The sequence below is a fragment of the Neovison vison genome, chromosome 7 (assembly GCF_020171115.1).
Source record: "Neovison vison isolate M4711 chromosome 7, ASM_NN_V1, whole genome shotgun sequence".
Classification (NCBI taxonomy): domain Eukaryota; kingdom Metazoa; phylum Chordata; class Mammalia; order Carnivora; family Mustelidae; genus Neogale; species Neogale vison.
Window position 1 is genome coordinate 93,171,980 of NC_058097.1, and position 24,876 is coordinate 93,196,855.

Below are 24,876 nucleotides of genomic sequence, written 5' to 3' on the forward strand. Positions count from 1 at the left end.
TTATCTTGGTCCAGGGTCCCATCCTTAATTTGACAAGCCTAAACCCAATTAAGAGACTAATATATTTATACATTGAGAAATATTATCAACCAAACTGATGTTTCTATTAGTCTGTTGAGCACATGTTCTGCTTCTGGGCAAGAGATTTCCCAGTGAGCATGGAATCAGAACAAAGGGAGTTATCGGGTTTGAAAGGTTAGGTTTTGACAGTCTGCTCTATCCATCTTTACAAAAGAGATTTATCCATCTGGCAGATAACAATATCAGGGTGCCTTTTACTCTTCGTAGTGCTGATGTGACACTGCCAATTTATAATTTTCAAAATTTCCCTTTTCTAGGCCTGACTACTTCCCTCTGTTCAAACATTTTTCTCCAAATAATGTTATGGGCAAAACTACTAGTCGTCCACTGATACCTGATGTCCATTTCTTTTAGCGAGAGTCCTGAATGTTACCGAGGCAGACGCTCTTCCATTTAAAGACTATTCCCCACCCTCCCCTTGCAATTTGATTTATCCCTGTGATGCAGTTCTGACTGGTGGGTCTCCCACGGCTCTGTGGGCACTGTGGGTGGGAGCTGCATCCGGTGGGGGTTAGTCCAGCGGCAGGGGGGCCGAGAGCGCAGTGAACGGTGGTCCTCAGTGGAGATGGGCGCGTCAGTGGAGCCCTGGAGCAGAGCAGACAACCCTAAGTAAGACTGCCGGTTCCACAGCGCAGAACGGACAAACACTTAACCTTCTCCTTCCCGATATATACCAAAGGAAATGACCTTTGAAAGTGAGGGAGGTTGGCAATGGGATTGTGCACGTGTGTCTAAGATACAGGAACAGTCAGCTACTTGCAGAACTAGAAGTAATTAATTTCTAATTTCAGACATGTTCCAGAAACTGAATAAACCAAATTTTGGTAAACGGATTTTATATAGATTTTTTTTTCTTTCTTTCTTTTTTTTTACAGCAAGAAGACTTTAGTGTTTTCAGGATTTTTTACTAACTGTCTCAAGTTGGGGCATATAAAACTCTTGTTGGGGCATATAAAACCCCCATTTTATCTGATACTCATAATATAGATCAAATACAGTAGTTCTGGGCATACCCTTCCCCTGAAAATAAGATAAATGGGAGTTTCAGAATTGGGAGATGAGAGAGATGATTGTGTGGCGTCACATCCAGCAGTATCCACCAAGTAAAGTAGATGCGAGTATTCAGTAGCTGGTAAAATTCCTAGAAGTCTGTATATTTAACTTTTATTTCTTTGTCTCTTTTAACAAAGTGATCCCAACGGTCCTGATTATTAGAGAGGGTTGTTTCAAAAGTCAGGATCTAAGTGAGCCATCCTCACCCTTGCGTTGATCACGTTAGTCCAAGGCTTTGACCTCCTCTTGGTCTTCCTTATCTGACTGTGACATCACTTTCCTGTTGGCAGTAACATGAATCTGTTTTAAGACACAGAGCTCTGTAGTTGTGAAGTCCAGGCAGCAGGGAAACAACTTCTGAAAGTTTCCCCAGTGAAGATTTACTGTCTTGGATCGTGACCATGCATCCGATTTGGCAGCCAACTATAAACGTGCAGGGGGGAAGAATGTGGTTGTGCTGTGATGGGCGACGAGAGAGAAGCCTGCCTACACACAATGTATTCTGCTCACAAGTCACACGTGTGATTATCACGGGTGATTGATTTCTTTGGATTACCCACTGGTCCTTCTTTCCTTCTAGTCAGACCTCTTTTAAAATGCAAGTATTCCTGTGGTAGACAGGAATAATACATCAATAAACATTTTGATACCAAAACCTTACTATGAACACACTTTCTATTTCCAGTTCTTTCTGACAAAAGGGGATCTGGATTATCCTAAGAAGATGTGTTGGAGGAGGATGGTAAAGGTGTGTATCTCTGTGTACCCGGCATGTTGGGCAAATAAGAAAGGATGGAGGGCGGAAAAGAGGGCAAAAGTTAAGTATTTTACAATAGTGTTTAAAATATTTCAAAAACTGAAAAAGGTTTATCATGTACAGTATAAAAGCATCACCTTCTAGATTAGCTAATACTGAACTACATGATCTTTTGGAACTAAATTTTTTTTGTTACCAATATTTTCTGAATTCCTACATGTAGTCAGTGTACTAGGCACTTTGGGGGACTCAGTTTCTCAATGAGCTTGCAATATAGTTGATAGACACGTGAAAAATACATGAGGGGCATCTGAGTGGCTCAGTTGGTTAAGTGTCTGACTCCTGGTTTTGGCTCAGGCATGATCTCAGGATGGTGAGACTGAGCCCCACGTCAGGCTCCATGCTGAACATGGAGCCTGCTTAAGAGTTTCTCTCTCCTTCTCTGCCATCACCCCGCCCCCTCACTCCTGTGCTTTCTCTCTCTCTCTCTCTCTCTCAAAAAAAAAAAAAAAGAAAGAAAGAAAGAAAAGAAAAAAGTTAAATAATGTAAGAGTTAATGAGTTGAGTGATTATAAAATATGGCTACTTGTAGTATACGGTTATTTGCAGAAAGAATGGTACAGATGGTAACTTTATAAGATGCTCAGAGGAGGAAGATGTCCCGGTGAAAGGGAATGAGATCTAAGGCTTCAGGGCAGAGGAGGGAAAATGAGCAAGTTGAATACAAAAGGAATTAGGCAAACACATACGGAATCATCCATTCAAGCTGTGAAATAATGTTTTTTACTCTTAGGCGAATCAACAGAGGTGTTACCAGGAATGTCTTGAAGATTCCTATAAAAATATGCCCAGAAACCTAAGGGCCCAGACTTATTGCTGATACTGTGTAAGTACCAGCTTTCACCCATTATTTGAATCAGATAAATGCATCTTTCCATTGGCGAGTTTTGCTCTACTCTTAGAAGCTGGTTCAAATAATCTAAGAAGGAAGAAGTAATACTGCTGAGTATTCCGTAGATAGCACAGCCAGGAGATTAAATGATCTTTTCATTTCGTTCAAAACTTTTAAAAATTGCTATGGATTTCTTTATTTTTTAAGAGTATTACTTTGATAACATTAAGGGGAGTCAGCCTCAATGAGAGAAGAATCTACATTCTCTTACTCTCTAACTGTTCTTCCCGAATACAGCATGCAATTATGTATTTGCCAAATTAATGTTGAATTAGCCACATGGACTATCAGTCATAAAACAAAAGGTGGGAAGATTGTTTTCTTAGAGCTTCTTTAATGATTAACTGGTGATAGGTGGTTTCAGCTCTTCTGGACCGTGGGCCTCCTCCTGCTCTAACATTATTCTGGGGATAATAAGGCTATGAACCCCTCCCTGTGGGGCTCCAGCCCTTGCTATCTGAACCAAGGTTTAACAAGCTTAGGGATGCCTTTGGTGGTATGGGAGCTGGTAATCTAAGAGACCTGCTGAGTTGCTACAGATGAGGGGGCTAAGTGTGGGGAGTGGAGGGAGCTGGGGGGGCCAGAATGGGAAGTGCAGGGTAGGGAATGGGTGCAGGGATTCTGGCTTGATAGGCTGTCCTGTCTGACCTATGTACCCAGGCCTACTGCACAGAGACACAAATGGGCACACACACTTGAATGTGGATGAGGAGAAGGTTTATTCAAGGGAAGAAATCTGTGAATACAGTAGAAGGCTAGAGGGTAGGAGGCAAAGGGAGTACCAAAAAAGTGCTTCTCTAAAGAGGGAACTAGAAAGGTAAGAACATTTTTGATAGACGTAAACTTACTTTGCTTTGTGTACTTTGGCCTTTGGCTTATAAGGAAGGGAAACCAGTTCTTTCTAAAAACAAAACAAGACAGAACTCAAAAAGCATAATCTTTACTTCTTGCACTGACTGACATTTCCTTACTGGGGAAAAAAAAACAAAATCTAATTATCAGAGTTTGTACAGACTAGCTTCTTCAACCTGGAGACACTGGGATTAGAAACGTTCCAGATGAAGGGTATTTAGGGGTTAGTCTGCAGAGCAGGTGTTGGTACATCTATAAGTTTATAAGGTGCTGTTATTTGTTTTACTATTTTTCTGTGTTTCTCTTCATTAAGCATTTGTTTTTGTATGATCTAATAACGATCAGTCATTGTAAAACAAAGATGAACACGGTGGTGGCCCATCTGTCGGAGGCCCATGTGACTGTCCTACAGCTTTAACATATGGGACAACAAACCTGCTGTCACGGCCACCTCATTTCTCTGCTGGCAGAGCTACATGCTCTGGAGAACTCTGATTTCTCAAAGATGACGAGACTGCCTGATGTCTATCCCCTGCCCCCACACCAGTAGATAGAAGGCTCTGGATTATGAGTATTCAGGTTTATGGGGACAATCCATAAAACCTCTGAGAATTTGCCGTAGTTCCCCCCGCCCCAAACAGATTCATCTGAATGCCTCTCAGTCTCACCGAGATCCTTTCTTCTCTTTGTTTTCTTAGGAGTTGGAGAATCTCATCTCTCCTTTTAGCCTGCTTAAAGGAAAAAAAAAGTGAGTTTTTTGACTTAATAATCAAGCTTTTGTCTGTAAAGGATAGTTTTTTGGTTTTTTTTTTTTTTACATTTTACATTTACATTTTTTTTAAAGATTTTATTTATTTATTTGACAGAGATCACAAGTAGGCAGAGAGGCAGGCAGAGAGAGAGGAGGAAGCAGGCTCCCTGCTGAGCAGAGAGCCCAATGTGGGGCTCGATCCCAGGACCCTGAGATCATGACCTGAGACAGAGGCTTTAACCCACTGAGCCACCCAGGCGCCCCTACATTTTTTACATTTTACATTTACATTTTACATCTGGCGTCTTTGGTAGAATTTCAAAATATTTGTTTTCCATGATAGATTTATACTTTCCATTTGTAACACGGTTGATTCCAGAGGACACTGCTTTATAAAATAATGTGACTTTGATACTCAGTGGAAGTGTATTTTTTGATGCCCATCTAATAATCTAAAAACTTTTATTAAGACTTTACTACTTAAACTATGCTAAGAAGTGTATGTACATTATGCCATTATTTTCTTGTAATAACTCAGAAGTTTGACACTACTATGACCCCATTTTACAAAGGAGGATACTAAGGTTAAAGGAGTTGCCCACAGCGGCGAACTGTGGTTGATCCCGCTCTGTTTGACAACAAAGCCCAGCCTGACACCCCACTAAACCGCCATTAAGTAGCGAGGTCAGCAAACTCAAGCAGCAGCCCACAACCCAAGCCCTGACAAGAAGGCCCTTAGTAGGTCACATACGGAATCTCATTCATCTCTCCTCTGCCTTCGATTTCAAGACACAGATGCTCTCAGGGAAATTTTCCTAAGTATAAAAAACTAATTTAGTGTAGGCATGAAGATTTATCAAGATATAGACTACAAACGAGAGGCAAATACAGGTACAAAAATTCTTTCAGAAAATCCAGTTATGTTCAGTTTTGGAGACATCGAGGCAGAAAATCGCCATTGCGACTATTTGAGAACAAAAGAAAAACCTGAAAATCAGATAAATAAAATTTGCAACTTCAAGTGGCCAAATAACATGAAAGAAGCTCTGTTTAGATCAAGGCTAGAAGCAAGATATAACAGAAGAGACACAGATTTGTCATAGTCGGGTACAAAATCAAAGTCAGCCATCCATTCATTGCTCTCCTAAGGCAACCGTAAACGGGCTGGCTTAAAACAACAGGTATTTATTGTCTCACAATTCCGGATGCTAGGAGTCCAAAATCAAGGAGTAGGCAGGGCCACGCTTCCCCTGAGACCCGGAGGGGACCCCTCCCTTGCCTTCGCCTAGCCTCTGGTGGTCGCTGGCAATTTGTGTCACTCCCTACTTGCAACTGTGCAACTCTGCACTTGGCCTGCACAGGCACTTGCTTTCTCCCTGTGAGGCTGTCTTCTCCTGGCTGTCTCAAAAGGACACCCCACCCTAATCCAGTAAGAATTAACTAATTTAACTAATTCCATCTATAGCAGTTCTATTTCCAAATAAGGTCACAACCAGAGGTACAATGTTTTGGACTTCAACGTATCCTTTATAAGCGGAGACACATTTCAATCCATGAAGAGCCCCCGTGATGTACCGTGGCTGTGCTAGGGGCTGAACAAGGCATTTCCTGCCTGCAAGGGCACTGCAGAGAATAGTCTCAAATGTGCTATGATGCGGGTAGTCTAGGGTGCCATCAGAGACCTCAAGAGAGACCCTTAATTCAGACTAGGGTGGGGATGTATGTACGGGGAGCTTCGAAGACATCCCAGAGGAGACAAGCTGGTGCCTGCCAGTGGGAGTCACCAGATCGCAACAGACACAGCATGGGGATGAGAGTTTTGAAGCAGCGGAAGCAGGTTGTGCAAAGCCCCAAAGGCTGCTGCATGGCCAAGTCGTTCCTCGGGAGCAGTCCTCCGCCCAGACGCCTCCAGGAGAAGCTACCAGCCCCGCAAGTGCTCCACAGAGACGCTTGGGAGGAGGAGCCCATGCAGGGTGCGAGCAATCAGCAGCTGGGGCCGGGGCACCTGTTCCTGGGCTTTGCCTCCTTTTGTTCATGTCAAATGAATTTTGCCTTTTATAGCCTGTGACATTTTTACGTTGGGACAGGATTTCTACTTTTTTACTTGAGTTTTAGGCCTCTTATACCACAGTTATTGAAAGAAAAATAATCCAGGGTACTTGTAAACACTAAGTTTCATAATACCCATCTACTTGCTGGGGACTGAATTAAATAACGTCTGTAGGTAAGGACTTAGCGTGTTTTTGATGTAGGTATTCAAAGCTGGTTTCTTTTACAGCTTTTCCATTAGGCACGTGCTACTCGGCTGCAATTAGCTGTCCCCAAACTGTGATTATATAGGCCTTTATACCTTTACTAAGGTATAAAGGCCTATACCTTTACTAAGGTACTGATCTTACTTTCCTTCTTTTATCTCATAGTTGCGACAATGACTGTTTCTGAGTCTGTTTGTCTTTTTAACCTTCCTTAGAGCTAAGCAGTGCCTCGTGGATGACAGTCAATGAATTTTTGTTGAACTGAATTGATTGAGTCATTATGTCTGAATGGAATCATTGCACTAATACACAATTATTAGCCTAAGCAAAAACAAAAAGAAGAAGAAACACATTTTAGTAAGTGAAATTAAACAATCTATCCATCAATAGTTCTTAAAATCCCTTATGAACAAAACTCCGTGACTATATATATATATGTATGTAGCCGTAGGCAAATTAGACAGTCGTTAACACTTCTCATATACACATAGACACGTATTTAGTTACAAGATCTAAAAGAAATTGTAAAATTAAAAATTCATTTGTCTTAGAGAATTTATTCTAGGATTGGTCCGGACCAAGTGCATGTTCAGGTAGGAGAGCACCACCAGCCAGCACCGAGCTACCAGCATCACCGTGTAGCCTGAGTTCTCATGGCTTGTGTAACCTGGCCAAGGGCTCCAATTACAGAATTTTATTTTAAAGGTGGGGGAAGGAGCCATTGGCTGTGGAGCCTCTACCTGCATCAGTCTCTAGCTCCCAAACTCCTGCTCACATCATCCCCTGGTCCTTCCTTTCTTGGTGAAAAATAACTCACACAGACTTTATGTTAAAAAATAGATGTATTTTGGGGTGCCTGGGTGGCTCAGTGGGTTAAAACCTCTGCCTTTGGCTCAGGTCATGGCCCAGGGTCCTGGGATCGAGTCCCGCATCGGGATCTCTGCTCAGCGGGGAGCCTGCTTCTCCCTCTCTCTCTGCCTGTTTGTGATCTCTCTCTGTCAAATAAAATCTTTAAAAAAAATTGATGAATTTTTTTTCTTTTGATTTCAGGTCCATTTTTATTTTAATGGACTTTAGTACCAAATCAGTTTTATAACATTATGCACCAGAAACAAAGCTTTCAAATATGATTTGATTTCTGCTTCTTGGACATGTTTCCTGGGAATGAATAAGAAAATTACTGTAGGCAACAGTGTCATAAGAACAAAAACACGGCCAAGTAGTCTAATAGATCTCTGCCTTGATAGTTAAATAAATTCAGTGGTGAGGGAAAATCCTTACAATTTACCTTAGCAGTAGGGATAAATAATTTACTTGTTAATTTATATTATAATTATATAAATAAATAATTTACTTGTTAATTTATATTATATTACTTTGTTAATTTTATAACAACAACAGAATAATCATTTCTAATCACAGTATTTTGGTTGTGTTCAATAATGGAATATTGTATTTATAAGGCATTTTGGTCATAAAATTTATTAATTCTTCAAATGATATAGGGAAATCAGAATTTATAATATTTTAGTATAATATTTTCTTATATATTTATAAATTCAATTTATATTATATACTGTTCTTGAAAAATATGTTATGAAATAAAAATTGATTCCAGGAAATTAAGATATGATAATATATAGATTTAATATCTCGTAGGTGGTTAATGAATTTTAGTGTCACATCAAGAATTAAATTGCTTAGTTCTTGCTCTTTAGCTTTTCAGAGCCAAATGACTTGGGGGTCACAACATATATTCTAGAGCCAAGCATTTGGGTTTGAATCTCAGTTCTGCTGTATGCTTAATGGCAAGTAATACCTTCCCTATCCCCACTGGCTCCTCATTTCTTCCCTCTAACTGTCATCACTAACCCACAGGTTAGAGGCTTATGATCCAGAGTCCATCAAAAAGCCACTCTCTGAGCCTTGGATTTCTCATTTTTAAGGAGGGTTGTTGTGAAAACTGGAGATCATGCCAACACTGCGTAATGTTAAATATTTAATAATGGTAGTTATTATTATTATCAGAGAAAAATTTTCTTCCAATGCTTTCAAAATGTGGAAGAGAGGGGAAAAAGAGAAGGATAGGTTGCCTGCCCTCTGTGGACAGGTGCGGAGGATACTGATGACTCTACCTCTGGCCTACAGGTGAGCTGCTAAAGAGAGCTGGGTGGGAGAAGAGGGGAGACGGCGGGGGAGGGGGGGGGATGTCCAAGAGATTATCTGCCCTTGATTACACAATGCAAATGCCTCTGTCCACAAATTCCCCAGCGCAGTATAGACATTCTCCCTAGGTAATCTTCAGTTAGTAAATAGACTCTTAATAATTAAAACACTAGACTTTAAAAGAAAGGTCCTTTCTTCACAAGACCTAGTTCTTCCATGAAAAACCTATTTTTTCCTTGGCCTATTATTATAATTTTTTGAGTGAAACATTAACCATAAATAGCATATGTGTCTATTCCTCTGATTACTTATCTACATTACCAAAAGAAATTTTCTCTGCATTACCACAGCACAAGCAGAGCTACCAAATTTAATCCTAAAACTATCTTAGAAGAGTATTGGAGTGATTTCAAAACCAATTCTTTGCCTAGACACCTGGCAACCATCCCAAAACTCAGAGAATCTAGAAATTCTTGGAATTAATTTGGTATAGTAGTTAAGCACCTTGGTCCATTGTCAGATACGCCCAGACTCAGTCTTTACTATATTTTAGCTATGTGCCTTTGAAAAAGCCACTTATATGTTTCAACCTCAGCTTCCTCAGGTTTTAACAGGGGTAGTTATGGTCCTCCTCAGAGTTGTTCTGACAATTAAATAAGAATGGGAGTAAAGGACTTACAGTGTATGTGCTATGTAGTTAGTTCTCAAAATATTACTATTATATAACAAGAGGAGCAGATGATCTAAAAGGAAGAAACCATGAAGAAAATAGACTAAAAAATACTACAGGAAATACATTAATTTCACATGGAAATTTAAATAAATTATTTTTTCTTTCCTTTGAATATAAATGTGATATACGGTCATGGCACAAACACCAGAAAATGAAAAAAAAAAAACACACATAAAAATAAATATTTAGGGGCACCTGAGTGGCTCAGTGGGTTGGGTCTCTGCCTTTGGCTCAGGTCATGGTCTCAGGGTCCTGGGATCGAACCCGGCATCAGGCTCTCTGCTCAGCAGGGAGCCTGCTTCCCTCCCTCTCTCTGCCTGCCTCTCTGCCTCCTTGTGATCTCTCTTTCTCTGTCAAATAAATAAATAAATAAAATCTTTAAAAAATAGCAATAATATTTAAACACATCCACTCTGAATCTAAATCTTTTTTTAAAAAATCTACCCACACGAAACAGACAAACACATCAAAAAATGGGCAGAAGATATGAACAGACACTTCTCCAATCAAGACATACAAATGGCTATCAGACACATGAAAAAATGCTCATCATCATTAGCCCTCAGGGAGATTCAAATTAAAACCACATTGAGATATCACCTTATACCAGTTAGAATGGCCAAAATTAACAAAACAGGAAACAACATGTGTTGGAGAGGATGTGGAGAAAGGGGAACCCTCTTCCACTGTTGGTGGGAATGCAAGTTGGTGCAGCCTCTTTGGAGAACAGTGTGGAGATTCCTCAAGAAATTAAAAATAGAGCTTCCCTACGACCCTGCAATTGCACTCCTGGGTATTTACCCCAAAGATACAGATGTCGTGAAAAGAAGGGCCATCTGTACCCCAATGTTTATAGCAGCAATGGCCACAGTCGCCAAACTATGGAAAGAACCAAGATGCCCTTCAACGGATCAATGGATAAGGAAGATGTGGTCCATATACACTATGGAGTATTATGCCTCCATCAGAAAGGATGAATACCCAACTTTTGTAGCAACATGGACAGGACTAGAAGAGATTATGCTGAGTGAAATAAGTCAAGCAGAGAGAGTCTATTATCATATGGTTTCACTTATTTGTGGAGCATAACAAATAGCATGGAGGACAAGGGGCGTTAGAGAGGAGTAGGGAATTTGGGTAAATTGGAAGGGGAGGTGAACCATGAGAGACTATGGACTCTGAAAAACAATCTGAGGGGTTTGAAGTGGCGTGGGGGTGGGAGGTTGGGGTACCAGGTGGTGGGTATTATAGAGGGCACGGCTTGCATGGAGCACTGGGTGTGGTGAAAAAATAATGAATAATGTTTTTCTGAAAATAAATAAATTGGAGAAAAAAAGAAAATCTAAATCTTAATAGAAGTTTATAATTTTAAAACCTGTAGAAAGTTCAGAAGAACATTAAAAGAGCTCCAAAATAAGCAACCTAAGAATTTAAATTCATGCACCAAAGGGAGAAAGGCAGCTAGATAAGCAGCAGGCTAACTTAATGATCATAACACAAAAAGCATGCTCAGTGCTGGAAAAAAGGTAACAGTCCAGTTAAAAATAGAGTCACGGAAATAGGAATGAGCTGAAAGGTGCTTAAAGATGATGATAAGCCTCGCTTGCTTGGGACAAGATGTGTGTTTTGGGGAAAAGGAATATAAAGGGTGAGATAGTTGGGTAGCATCATATTGAAGACTTTGACATAAAGATGACTCTGCTTAACCCTGATTTAGTAGAAAACAGGAACTATGTTTCTGACCACAATATGCTTTAGAAATTAAAAAACCAAATGTCTTAAGAAGACTTCATACACTTGGGAATTAAAAAGCATACTTCTGAATAATTCTTGGGACAAATTAGAAATCAAAGTAGAAGTTTAGAAATACGTAGAAATGAAATAATAATGGCAATACTATATAGTTTGTGAGATGCACCTAAAATAGTATTTTGAGGGATATTTATAGCTGTAAATACTTATAGTAGAAAAGAAAGAGAATGGAGAATTATGAAACAAACTGAAAAAGTCAAGGGAGGTAGAAGGAAAATAAGAACTAATTCAATATTGAAGGAAGAAGTAATAAAAAATCAAATAACTAGTGCCACAGAGGCCAAAAATATGATGTAGAATAACAAAGCCGAACATTGGTTTTTTGAAGACTATTAAAATAGATAATCCTTTGGCATAATTATTAAGAAAAAATACAAATGATTAGAAATGAAAAGGATTATATAATAACTACAGCTATGGCAGGATTAAAAAGATGATTAAAAACACTGAATCCAGGGCATCTGGGTGGCTCAGTTGGTTAAGCAACTGCCTTCGACTCAGGGCATGATCCTGGAGTCCCAGGATCAAGTCCCACACCGGGCTCCCTGCTCAGCAAGGAGTCTGCTTCTCCCTCTGACCTCTCCCCTCTCATGCTCTCTTTCTCATCCTCTTTCTCTCTCTCTCAAATAAATAAACAAAATGTTTAAAAAAAAACCACTGAATCCTTTATGCCAATACATTTGGAAATATAGATGAAATGGACAATTTGCTAGGGAAAAATAGCAAACTGATTTAAAAAATAACAAACAGGCTCATCCAGCTAAAACACAAAAGCAAAACAAACAAGCAAACCAAACCCGTGCTACTTATTCAGGTTAGGGTCCAATTTGTCACTTTAATTTTAACGGCGACTCTAGTTTTAGCTCGTCAGTGGGGTTTGCCTTGGACTGAATCGGGTCTGAACTGCGCAGCTCTTTGCCACATATGCTAGTGCCGTAGCTTCAGTAAATCAGCTTCCATACGAGACTTTTCTTCCAGATTTCTAGGAACTATTGCAAAGGGTCTGTATAGGTGAAAACAGTCCTTTTCCAGTGGATTTTGGTTGGGAATCACTGATCCAAACCTTCATCATGATTTGCATAGAGCGAGGCATTACGATAAATTTAAATTTATTTACCTGCAAGGGTTCACCAGTTCTGCCCACACATTTTGGCTCCATACTTGAAATTTCAAAATATATTTTCAGTGATATATATATATTTTTTTTAATTTAAATTTAAATTTTTTATTTTTGCAGGTGATAAATAAACATAGGATTATGGGGAAATATTAGGAAAGTCTCCTTCCTTAACACGATGGGCAAGCCAGTCTTGATTGTGTCTTTCATTCAGGATGTGGAAATCTGGGGGACTGTGCCTTTTGCGATCCATTCATCATCTTTTGATGATAGTCTACAACATTCCACAATCTATTTCATTATCCTTTTACCCCTTTATCAAAGCATTTTGTTTAATACTGAAGCTTACTTTATACCTGCAACCATTTTATCTTTCAATTATGGGATAAAAGAAAACAGAAAGAGAGCAGAGAAGATAGACTTTCACTGAGTAACTGCTGGATAACAGGCCTTGTGTGGGGAATCACTCACTGAGTCCTCAAGACACAGAGAAGTGGGTATTATTATTATCATCACCACCTGACATATGGAAAGAACCCAACCACATAAAAGCAACCACTTCTCTCAGGGTCACTTAACTAACTAGTAAGTGGCAGGACCAAGTATTCAGATTCAGTCCCAGTACTGTTTGACTCCGTATCGCATGCTGCTTTGGCTAGATTCCTTCAAACGCATCCTAGATATTTTGGAACACTTACACACACACACACACACACACACACGGGGATAGATGGTTTCTTCATGCAATCTTCATTTTGAAAGTGAAAAATTAATAATTGGGATTAACCATGGTGGATAAGACAAGTTTAGTCTACTCTCCAAAAGAATTATATTCTAGTAGAAGATGAGTGTTACGGGAATACACAGAGCAGAGAGCTTGAGGTCAGCTTTGACCAAAGTTTATTTTATGGTATCATGTAGCACTTTGCAAAAAGTGTGTTAAAGGGTAAAGAATAGTTGAATTACAGTAGTACTTTTTTTTTTCAAGTAGGTTCCATGTTCATGGAGCCCAGTGTGGGGCCTGAGCTCACAACACTGAGGTCAAGGCCTCAGCTGAGACCAAGAGCCAGATGTTTAACCAACTAAGCCAGTTGGGTGCCCCAGTAGTAGTACCTTTAAACTGAGGAGCTTCTAAGATCCTATTTAATATAAACTAAATAGGATAGGATTTTTTGACTAAAAGTTAACTATTAAATAGGAATTACATTCCAGATTCAGACTATCATCTAGGCAGAGCCTAAGCTCTATGGTTTAACAGCAGTTAAGAACATTATCTGATTTCTTATGGTTTCATATGGTTTCACTTATTTGTGGAGCATAACAAATAGCATGGAGGACAAGAGGCGTTAGAGAGGAGAAGGGAATTTGGGTAAATTGGAAAAGGAGGTGAACCATGAGAGACTATGGACTCTGAAAAACAATCTGAGGGGATGAAGTGGCGGGGGGGTGGGAGGTTGGGGTACCAGGTGGTGGGTATTATAGAGGGCACGGCTTGCATGGAGCACTGGGTGTGGTGAAAAAATAATGAATAATGTTTTTCTGAAAATAAATAAATTGGAAAAAAAATTCACCAATGGGGGAAAAAAAAAGAACATTATCTGATTTCTTTTTTCTCAAGGCTCTTAAATTTAATTTTAAATTCTATGCCTATGATTGGGAGTCCGATGGGAGCATGAGGGACTTTCAGTTCTTAGTCCCACAGATGTACTCTGCAGCAGAGTTCTGTTCTCTTCCTCGTTACAAGTGCCAACTTGAGGAAGGTGAGAATTCTCATTGGCTTTAGGTAAAACCCTGTATCATCAATAAAAAGTCTCACATCTGGGCTTGATTCCAAACGGCAGTATGGACCTGCTAGCGCTGATTGTGATAACGCTTCAATGATGAATTTCCTGCATAACTTTACTCCCATTCCCTGTGCCTATTAACTGAAATCTGCTGCACAGATGCTACAGTTTCCATAGAGTAAAATTATACCTACGATATAGTAAGATACAGAACGGCTGGACCTTGAATGATCTACTATCCACCTTCAAAGATCGCCTGAATAATCCATGAAAAGGCTTTCTCCAGCATGAGTTTTCCGAAGCAAACAATCTGCGAGAGTGGATGGTAGACGTCGGAGCATTATTGATTAGAGCGAGAATGCTGACTGGCAGGAAAAAGATGCATATTTAAGCACCTTTCCATACCTCCTGGAAATTGCTTGATCCTGGCTTATGTCCCAGCTCTGACATTTATAATTTTAATTTTAAAATGACAGCTTACTAAAATGAGAAAAACATATCAGTCATTACACAAGAGGGAGTCAATACAATTTTCCTTAAACATAGGTTTCAATAAAATGTTAACTCATCTGTTGTGAAGAAGAAAAAAAAATATTTTTTCTCAGTTCTGTACACATCTTTTAATGGAAACCAATAATAATTCCCTGAAGAGTGCAGCTCTTGTTTTAAAGCATTCACACAAAATAGATGCATGAAAGTAAAAGTGATTTTCCAATGGACTAATGTGGCTTTAAAAGGCACTAATTTTTTAAAAAGCCGTGAGGTTTGAATTTTAAGGTTGAGAAAAATGGGAGCACAAAATGAACGTTACACTTTCCAGTTCAATAGAGTATATACGATTGAATGATATATTATTATGATTTGGTCTGATTACCAAGGCTTATCTTCCACACAAACAAACAACTACTGAGTCTTCAAGGTTTTCATCATATTGATGCATGTAGCTAAGATGAAGGGGTTAATAGCACTGACCTGCTCCTTTCAGGTGTGTCTTTCCTGTGCTGCCCATTAGGCTGTAGGAAGGAGGGGGTCGGGGACTCCCCATCAGATCATGCCTAAATCTCATCTCCGGCCCTACTTCCCCAAATTTCAGGCCTTATGGCTCTATTTATCTCTGAGGCACCTCAAACTCCTTAAGTCTCAGCTGAGTTTTTAACCCTCTGCTCTCCAACAAACCAAAACAAGACAGCGATGCAACCCCGACCTTGACCTACCCAGCGTCCATGTGTCGGACACTGGCACCTGCTGTACGATCCCGAGTTCTGGGAGTCGCCTTCGACAGGTCACTCGGCCTCATCTTTCATATCCAATATATAGTTCAAGCCTTAGTGGTTTTACTTCCTAATTCTCTAATCCACCTTTTCCTAATCCAAGCTCACCATCACCACCCCAGCTGGACCACAGCAGTGGCCTCTACTCTCCTTTGCACCCTTCTGCTCTGGCCACTTCCAATCCGTTCTCTGCTCCATCATACATATTTTAGTGGGAACTATTCTCCATATTATGTTCTCCTAACCTTCCCAAATAAATCTGATATGGTGAACTCCCAATGTAAAACCCTTCAGTGGCTTCTTATTGTTCTTACCATGGGCCTAAGCTTTGCATGACGTCACTGGCCATTCAGCTGCTGAAATGCCCTTTGGCTTTTGAAGCTTAGGATCTTCGCAAAGTTGCCTCTGCTGTCAGGAATGCTCGCCCATTGCCCCCTCCACCCCTTCTCCTGGCCTCAGTAATGCCCGCTGCCCCTTCAGATCTCAGTTTGTCTTTGCAGAAATCCTTCCTGTTCCCTTGATTGCACCAATGTTGCCCTATTAAATGTTGTCTTAATTCTTTCTTGTCCTTTATAACAAAAGTTTCAAGGTTTAGATATACTATCCTAAATAACAGGTAAATTTTTTCTAATAAATTATACTGAATTACTGTAACAAGGAAAATATACTTTTATTTATCTAATACAATCAACTGTTTGTAAATTGATTTTTTTTCTTTTTCTTTTTCTTTTTGGAGAGAGAGGGCTCATGTGAGTGGGAGGGACAGAGGAAAAGAGAGAATCCCAAGCAGCCTCCATGCTCAGCATGGAGCCTGAGGTGGGGCTCGATCTCATGACCCTGAGATCCTAACCTGAGCCGAAATCAACAGTTAGACACTTAATCAACTGAGCCAAGCTGATTTTTGAGCATTTTTTTTTTTGGCTTGGCCAAGAAAGATTACCATAGGTCAATTTTTATCTTATCTATTAATGGCTTTAAAATAGTTTCCTGGGTATGGCAGTAGAGGAAAAGCACAACTGTTTAGCAATGTGATTGTTGGGGAGAAAGGTTTATGTTTCCAGGGCTTTGCTTTCTTTTTTATAGCCAAGCCTCTCTCCGGACAAATTCTAGTATATGAAAAATGGTCTTCTCCCCTGTGTTCAGTATTTTTCTTGTTTTGTCTGGTATCCCAGATATTCTGGGATAGTGGTCCTGCCTTATTTTCCACCCCTGACCCTGTATTCTAATTCCCATGACAAGGTCTGTTGAACCTTCACGCCCTGACCTTACATTTCTCTTTGTTGCCTTTCCCTGCTATCAGTTCCTTCAGAGAACAACAATGCTCATGGACTATGACTTTGTTCTGTGACCTGTAGACCATATTTCCACTATGGTCTTGTCATTTATTTTGAAATATATGTCATCCTTTTGGACTTCATTCTGCATTCAATGGTTTCATTTAATCATGTTTTATAAGGAGATTATTAGTATGGGTTCTTGACCAGTTGTATCTTAGAGTTTAAAATGTTTTTATTCTGTTCTTAAGGTGAATGTATATAGAAGGTAAAGTACATAGATCTCTGTAAAAAAAAAAAAGAGGAAAAGATGCTCTGGACAAGGTCCTGTCCAAATCTGGGGCTGGGGCTGTCTTGGGCAATGAATTCGCCTCTATGATCCCAAGTCTCATCTACTTGATCCCTTTCCCCAAGAACGTTTTCATGGACTATAGAAGTTACAGAGAAGATTAAGAGGGGAACCTCATCTGCCAGCTGAAAATGTTTCCTGAGTTTGAATTATGTTTGAAAACAAAGAGTACTATAGATAACATAAAAGAGTAATTCATATTTATGTAATCTAATTATCATTTGCTACCAAAATATTTGCTTGTTACTGTGAATTCCACACTCTATTTTTATATTCTTCCACTTGAATTCTTTGACAAATTAAGAACAACAGGAATTTAAATGACTATCTTTTGTTGGTGAAGGAGAAACCTACTGTTTCCTAATGGTATTTACTTTATGGAGGAAAAGGAACTTTGCTTATACTGCATTTCCTACATGTTTGGTTTGGCTCTATGAAATTGACTTACAATGAGTCTGGGTATCCCTCTTATTACTTTGAAAGTGTAGGATAATGGAGAATAACATTAATGTTTTCCAGTTTCCTTTTGTTTTATAAATCAGTAACTAAAATTATTGTGAAGGGGGCGCCTGGGTGGCTCAGTGGGTTAAAGCCTCTGTCTTTGGCGAGGGTCATGATTCCAGGGTCCTGGGATTGAACCCGCATCAGGCTCTCTGCTCAGCGGGGAGCCTGCTTCCTCCTCTCTCTCTGCCTGCCTCTCTGCCTACTTGTGATCTCTGTCTGCTAAATAAATTTAAAAAAAAAATTCTTGTGAAGCTTCTTAGATTCTCCTTCGAGAATCTTCTCATAGCACTATTTGCTTCTGGTTCATGGAAGTTCCATATAGCAAGCTCACTTTTGAGGAAGACTTACACTATGGTCAATCTTGGTTACCCAGGTTGTGTGATAGGATGGATTAAAACCCCATTCCCAACAAGGAGTATATCAGTGCTGTTTTTCTGTAGATTGCATAATTTCTTGTAAAAATCTTTAGCTTGTATGCACTCATGTCAGAACTTTGATTCCAGATGGCTATTTCCAATATGCCATCTATATATATGCCTTAAAATACTACTCTGATCTCTTCTTCCTTCTCTCAGCCAATGAATTATTTATAATTCTTTTCATAAAGAGATGATCAGCTAAAGAGCTTTCTCAAAGGTGGCAAAACTAAAAAGCAAATTAGTTTTATAATTTCAAAAAATTAGCTGACTATTCATTTATTATAATGTTTTCAGACTACTTTAAAACTCTCAAAGGAAGAATAATAGTCTAGTATAGTGCTATAAGGTTTCCTTTATGGACAGAGTAAGCCATTTAATCTTGACAGACTCAACTGTTTTTGATTTTCTGCCATGGATATCCATCAAAGAAATAGTAGTTGTGATTAATAGCATTTTGTCCACTAACCAAAAGCATTTACAGTGTATACCTGGAATATATTCCAAAATGGAGAACAACATTACAGCTTTAAAAATTTCAACAACCCAAAAAAATCAATATCAGTTGGAAGAAAAAGCTTTTATGAAGATACTTCTAAGACACATGGAAAATAAATTTTTAGATTTTTCGTTAGTTTTAAGAAAAAACTTCAGGAGAAGGTTTTTTTCCCCCCATTTTAAGATGAACACCATTCTAGGTATTTAGTTATCAATGTCTATGTTCCAAATATGTAGAAGATTCTCTGAAATTGAATAGAGCATTGTAAATTTTTTATTAGCTAAAAAGAACCTACCACCACCACTTATTTTCTGCCATCAAGCTAAAAATTCTAGAATGGGGAGGGCAGCAGGGCAGGTAGAGTGCTACACACCTAGAAAAATAGTGGTATCCAAATACAGACTCTATGTTTTCATAACAAAGTCACAGAGTTCCTCTCGGTACATAGAGACCCATGAGACAAAAGCAAAACTGAGAAGAGAGGTGATGGGCTAACGTGCTCCTCAAGCAGACTTGCAAACAGATTAGCTCCGAGGAGAATTCTTGCAAAAATTATCAACCTAGAAAAATGTGCCAGATGGATACATGTAGGAAAGGCAAAGTAAAATGAAAATATCATTGTATAGAGCATATGTTTGCTCATTGATTCTTTCAATTATGCATTTATTTATTCAGTCCACAAATACGTACTAAATTCCAATAAGGCACTGGGCTTAAGCAATAAGAAATGATCTCCAGCCTCCTAGAGGAGAAGAGAATTTACATTTGTTGAAGGCAAACTGTGGCCAGGGGCTGCGTGTAACTTAGTCAACTCTGTCAAAGTTTTTTTTTACATTCCTCCTTTCATGTCTGGGGAAGCTGAATCTCACAGAGTTAAAGAGGTTGTTCGAGGTCATGCAAATAGTAAGTGGCAGAGTTGAGATCTCCAGACTCGCTTTGTCTCTGTAGCCCACTACCCCACAGCGTCTGTCATCTGGCAGGAAAGCCAGAAACACGCATAGTGGCCCATAACACAGGCCAGAGACGGGATGACCCCAACGAGGGAGGCGGAGGGGACCTACTGGAGGAGCGCGCAGGAGGAAGCTGTTCATCCTGTCAGCCTCCGGCTTGACTCTCCTGGCCCAGAGAAGCTGGCACTGGAGCTGGGCCTAGGAGACAAATGTAGAGCGTTTTAGGTACAGACACATAAGCGCATTGCAGGTTGAGGAAACAGCTACGGTCTCACACAGCTGTTTTGGTTTCAAACTGTTTCTCATACTTGCTTTATTTGTACTACAGTTTTGAATTTTAGATTATTTGGCAGCAGACCCGGACAGTGCCGCGGCCAGCAATCATTGTAATACAATGAGTCTCATGGGCTTTGGAGTTAGAATAGACGCTTTGAATCTCGGCTCTGCCACTTGCCACTTGTGGGAACTGGAAAATCACGTAAGCCTGGTTTGATTAAATGGGGAGAATTAGCAGGAGGCTATTTTAAGGAGAAAGTGAATTGATATATATATAAAGTGCTTAGGTGAGTTTATAGCACAAGGTTTACACTCACTAAATGGGCTGTTGTGAATTCTATACCACAGTGATACGAGAGTATCTCTAGCAGCCTTCAGTTACTGCGGATTCTCTTGCATTTTGTACCAGGGCGCGTCTGAACAGCACTCTGCTATGTAGTACTGACTGAGCTCTCCTTGGTACTCATAAGGCACACCTTCGGCGATATTCTCTCTCTTTCCTGCCGACTTGCTGCTTTTTGGGCTTCCTCTACCCTCAACAGACAGAATCTTCTTTACCGCATTGCAGGACCCACTTGACTTAAAGCACAGTTTGGCAGACATCACAGAATAACGTGTACACTGAGGTTCGGCAAAGACTATTTCACCCACTCGTCACTTCGACAGCACATAGAGGGAGGATCCGGTGTGCCCTCGCCTCGTGGTTGAGAACCAGTGGTGCAGAGTGGGCTACACTAGGGTTGGGGGAAGGGTGGCAGGAGAAGTCAGCCAGGTTATGGTCAGAATAGAAAGGAACCTAAATGCCATGCGGGGGGATTTGGTCTTGATCCTGTAGAACGAGAAAGCCAGGAGAAAAATGAAAGTAGATGGACAGACAGAATGGTCCCCACACCCCACCCTGCCATTCCTATGGTAAAGCCCTAACTCCATGTGTAACTGAGATAGGGCCTATTCTGAGATAGGGCCTTTAGGGGGGTAATTAGGGTTAAATGAGGTCACAAAGGTGGGGCTCTAATATGATAGGACTAGAGTCCTTATAAGAGGAGGAAGAGACACCAGAGTTTTCTCCCTGTGCCACGTGAAGACCCAGCGAGAAGCCGGCCATCAACAGGCTGGGAAGGGAGGATCAGAAACCAGCTATGATGGCATCGTGATCGCGGACTCTCAGCACTCAGAACCGGGAGAAGATAAAATTCTGTTGTTCATGCTAACCAGGCTGTGGTATTTCACGACTGCGGCCCAAGCACCCTAATGCAGAAGGAGACAGGCACGACTGGACTTGGGTGTTAGGAAGCTAACTTGTGCGCTGTGGGCACAGCTGTACGTAATCTTTGGTCAGCTCAATATATTCTTTGAAACTCAGCTCCTTTGGGAAGATTTCTTGATTCCTTAAGTTTCATTGTGATGTTCTTCAATGTGTTTCCATAGTAGTGTGACCGTATACATCTGTCGTAATAAAGTATCATAATTCTGGACTTCAACTGACTCTCTCTCCACCAGACTATAAACTCTTTGAGATCAAGGGCCGCATGTTATCTTTGCATTCCCAGCATCTAGTATGGTACTTGGCACTTGGTACTTCTCAATCAATATCTATAGAATTAAGTAATTAATAAAAAAAACCCGGGGCAAGGAAGCCAGTTCTAATAGCCTATTAGCAGAAGAGCCACTTGTAACTCACATCATTGTAATTGTTTGACAAAACAGGTTAAGAATTGATAATAGTGTATCTTTAGTTTTTTATTTCCAAAAATGGAATGATTTTTACATCACTAAAAATTCATTTCCATCCTACCCATTAAGTCCCAGTACAAATACATAGTTCCCAATATCCTCAAGAATGAAGCAAATGCTATTTAAAATTACCTCATTTGTTTGGAAGAATCACCACTAGTCTGTAAAGTGAATTAATGTGATCGGCAAACACAAATGCATTGTTCCCTAATCTATGTAGAATTCCCAACAAGTCTTTCTGAGTTTGCCAGAATATCCAGTGATTAAACATATTAGGCCCAACTGAATCTTCTATCTTTGCTTTTATAGTATAAGAACAGTTATAGGGATGGAACTTACCCATTAACCAAAGTGTTCCTATAAATCACTGAATGAACTGCAGAGTTAAGTCTGTGTCTATGCCATGAAAAACAAACAAGGGCTGTTGCCAAAAAGAGATGTGTTCAGTTGATTTGATGATACTAATTTGTTGAATTTCAGCCTTTAGTCAAAATAAATGGTCCTAGGTGACAGGCTCATTCCTCCCATCTTTTAATTTTTATTTTTTGCTTTTATTTTTAAAAATTTTATTTATTTATTTATTTATTTTTAATGTAGATTTTTAAAATTTTTTTAAATTTAAATTCAATTACTTAACATAATTGTTGGATCCTATTGACTAGTATTTTTTTTTCCTATTGACTAGTATTTTGATGAAAAATTTTGCATCTGAGTTCATCAGGGATATTGGTCTGTAATTCTTCTTTCTGGTGGGGTCTTTGTCTTGCTTGGGGATTAAGGTAATGTTGGCCTCATAGAAAGAGTTTGGAAGTTTTCCTTCCATTTCTATTTTTTAAAGATTTTTTATTTATTTATTTGACAGAGAGAGATTACAAGTAGGCAGAGAGGCAGGCAGAGAGAGAGGAGGAAGCAGGCTCCCTGCTGAGCAGAGAGCCCGATGCGGGCCTCGATCCCAGGACCCTGAGATCATGACCTGAGCCGAAGGCAGCAGCTTAACGCACTGCGCCACCCAGGCGCCCCATTTCTATTTTTTGAAATAGTTTCAAAAGAATGGGTATTAATTCTTCTTAAATATTTGGTAAAATTCACCCAGGCAGCCATCTGGCCCTGAGCTCCTGTTTTTTGGGAGGTTTTTGATTACTGCTTCAATTTCCTTGCTGGTTATGAGTCTGTTCAGGTTTTCTATTTCTTCCTGGTTCGGTTTTGGTAGTTTATACATCTCTAGGGATGCATCCATTTCTTCCAGATTGTCAGATTTGTTGGCAGATGCTCATAATATATGTTTATAAACAATAAAAAATTAAAAAAAAAGAAACAAGAAATGTCTCTCAAATATACGAGCTAACCTAACACCAAAAGGAGCTCAAGAAAGAGCAGCAAATAATGCCTAAACTCAGCAGGAGAAGAGAAATTATAAAGCTTAGATAATTAAAAATATGAAATCATGAATGAAAGAGATCACAACCAACACTGAAGAAATACAAACAAGTATTAAGTAGAACATATTATGAGCAACTGCCTCCGATCTTTTAATTTTGACCTAATAAGATGGTCAGTCCTTTTGATTTTTCCAGTTATTACAATGTTCTTAGAACACTGTATATGGTTTGGGGCTTTACTGGATGGAAGGTGTGTGAATTAATTTCCTCCCATTTTCCTAACTGATTCTCTTATTCCTGAATATCCTTGAGGTGAGAATAACCAAAATTTAATACAATTTTTTAACCCTCAATTAAAATTCGAATAAAAGTTCTCTAACTGCTCAAGCTGATATACCAGAAGTAGAAATATTTTACATATATGTGTTTAAAAAGAATAACTGGGATTATTTAGAAAATAATGATGAATTTCTAATGAAAATCAGATTACCTTCTGAAATATTGGCTTACCTTTTGGAGATACTTTTTTTTCTCCTCAGATTCCTCAATCTTTCTGGTTTCAGCAGTGACATTTATAGTCTCTAAAAGAAATAAAATGGAATTCAATCTGAAATAATGTTGTCATGATGTTGTAATAATGTTGATATAAACTTGGATAAATGTTAAAAGGTAACAGAATAGGAAGGGAAACACAAATGTGTACTGTCCTGAAATTTTATAAACCAGATTCTTAAATAATTGCAGACTGAAGTAATTAGCAGTAGCCAAAGGGAACCTCTAATCTCTTTAGGAGAGGAGTAAGCCTGAGTCCAGAGACAAGAAGAGGTCTCTGGAGAGAACATATTTGCAGTAAAAGAGTTTCCAATTTCTACAGTTCTATTCAACATGTTAGGGGAATTTCGACATTCACGTCTGGATAAGGTAAAGATGACTCCTTATAGTTATTACCTATTTTCTGAAGGATCTAGGAATCAAGATGTTGAAATGCATGAGACTTGGTACTTACTGTTTTTCTCACGGCTAAAAGGCTGGAAGTAGATTTTCTTTTAAAAAAATACAAAAGGGAAGCGAAGAAATTATTGGAAAGACCATAGGATTAAAGATATTTAAGCTTTCTAAAGAAGGGGGAGTTATCTGAGCTTCCTATACCTATAAAAATTGCATAATAACAGTTTCCGTATCTTTGGGTTACTGAGGTTTTACAGGTTTGGGAGCTTGGTTCCTAATATTGCTTTCAACTTTTCTCTGAGGCTTTCATGCTTGGACTTGATTATGTAAACAACCACCCTTAACATCCTTTCAGTCAACACATAACATTTCCCCTAGATGCTTCTCTGTTTAGCCAAATGGATGCCATAACCTAAGGGTTACTTTCAGATGAGGTTTTAGATGTAACAAGCATACCACTGATGCTTTCCGGGTGGAAGAACAGCTGAAAAATTTTTTTTAAACTGCGTGTATAGGTTTTTTAAGTATTTGTAATGAAAGATTCCTATTTTAGAAGCAGGTTTAGCTGTTACTTGTGGGAGCGGCTCTGGTATCTTCCAGAGGTTGGTTATTGCTGATGGAGGTAGGAACCAGCGGCAGGAGGCAGCTACTCACCCCGCGGACGGCTCCTGGAGGGCCTGGCTACCTGCAGGCGCTGACTGCTACCTCGGGGCAGCACCAGCTGCGACTCGTTAGGGGGGTACAGGGACGCCGCGGTCCAGAACTGCTTGGCCAAGGTGGAGTCCTGTTCCGAAGATCCGGTGAACACCAGTAGTCCCTGCGGGCAAATTTCACGGGACTCCCGGTGGCTGGGAAGCCTTCCGCAGGCCCCCGTTTCCATGGCAACTCTGGACGCTTCTCTGAGTTCCCTCGCTCTTCCCCCAGCCCCGCCCTGCAAAGAACCGTCCCGCTGGCAACCTCAGC

General features: G+C 39.7%; 1 protein-coding gene across 5 annotated transcripts; it reads right to left on the minus strand.

Moving 5' to 3' along the window:
* On the minus strand, positions 1-24,868 carry HOATZ (HOATZ cilia and flagella associated protein). Of its 5 annotated transcripts, XM_044257673.1 has the most exons (7): positions 24,568-24,868; positions 23,476-23,546; positions 19,688-19,774; positions 4,364-4,426; positions 3,692-3,744; positions 1,341-1,414; positions 1-666 (listed from the first exon to the last, which is right to left on the minus strand). In XM_044257673.1, the coding sequence occupies exons 1-6, from the start codon at positions 24,791-24,793 to the stop codon at positions 1,357-1,359; spliced, it is 558 nt and encodes a 185-aa protein (XP_044113608.1). In that variant the 5' UTR covers positions 24,794-24,868; the 3' UTR covers positions 1-666; positions 1,341-1,356. The 5 variants fall into 5 exon arrangements, 3 of the variants coding, with proteins under 3 accessions (XP_044113608.1, XP_044113609.1, XP_044113610.1); XR_006385565.1 differs by lacking the exon at positions 3,692-3,744 and having other exon boundaries at positions 4,364-4,423; XR_006385564.1 differs by lacking the exon at positions 3,692-3,744.
* Between the last annotated feature and the right edge of the window lie 8 nt (positions 24,869-24,876).

Coding starts and splice junctions, on each gene's coding strand:
- HOATZ (XM_044257673.1), bottom strand. CDS start 24,793: ATGGAAACGGGGGCCTGCGGAAGGCTTCCCAGCCACCGGGAGTCCCGT. Junction 19,775..23,475: donor AAAAAAAGTATCTCCAAAAG/GTAAGCCAATAT, acceptor TTTGTCTCCTAG/GCCCAGCTCCAGTGCCAGCT. Junction 1,415..3,691: donor GCCAAAGTACACAAAGCAAA/GTAAGTTTACGT, acceptor TACTGCCAACAG/GAAAGTGATGTCACAGTCAG.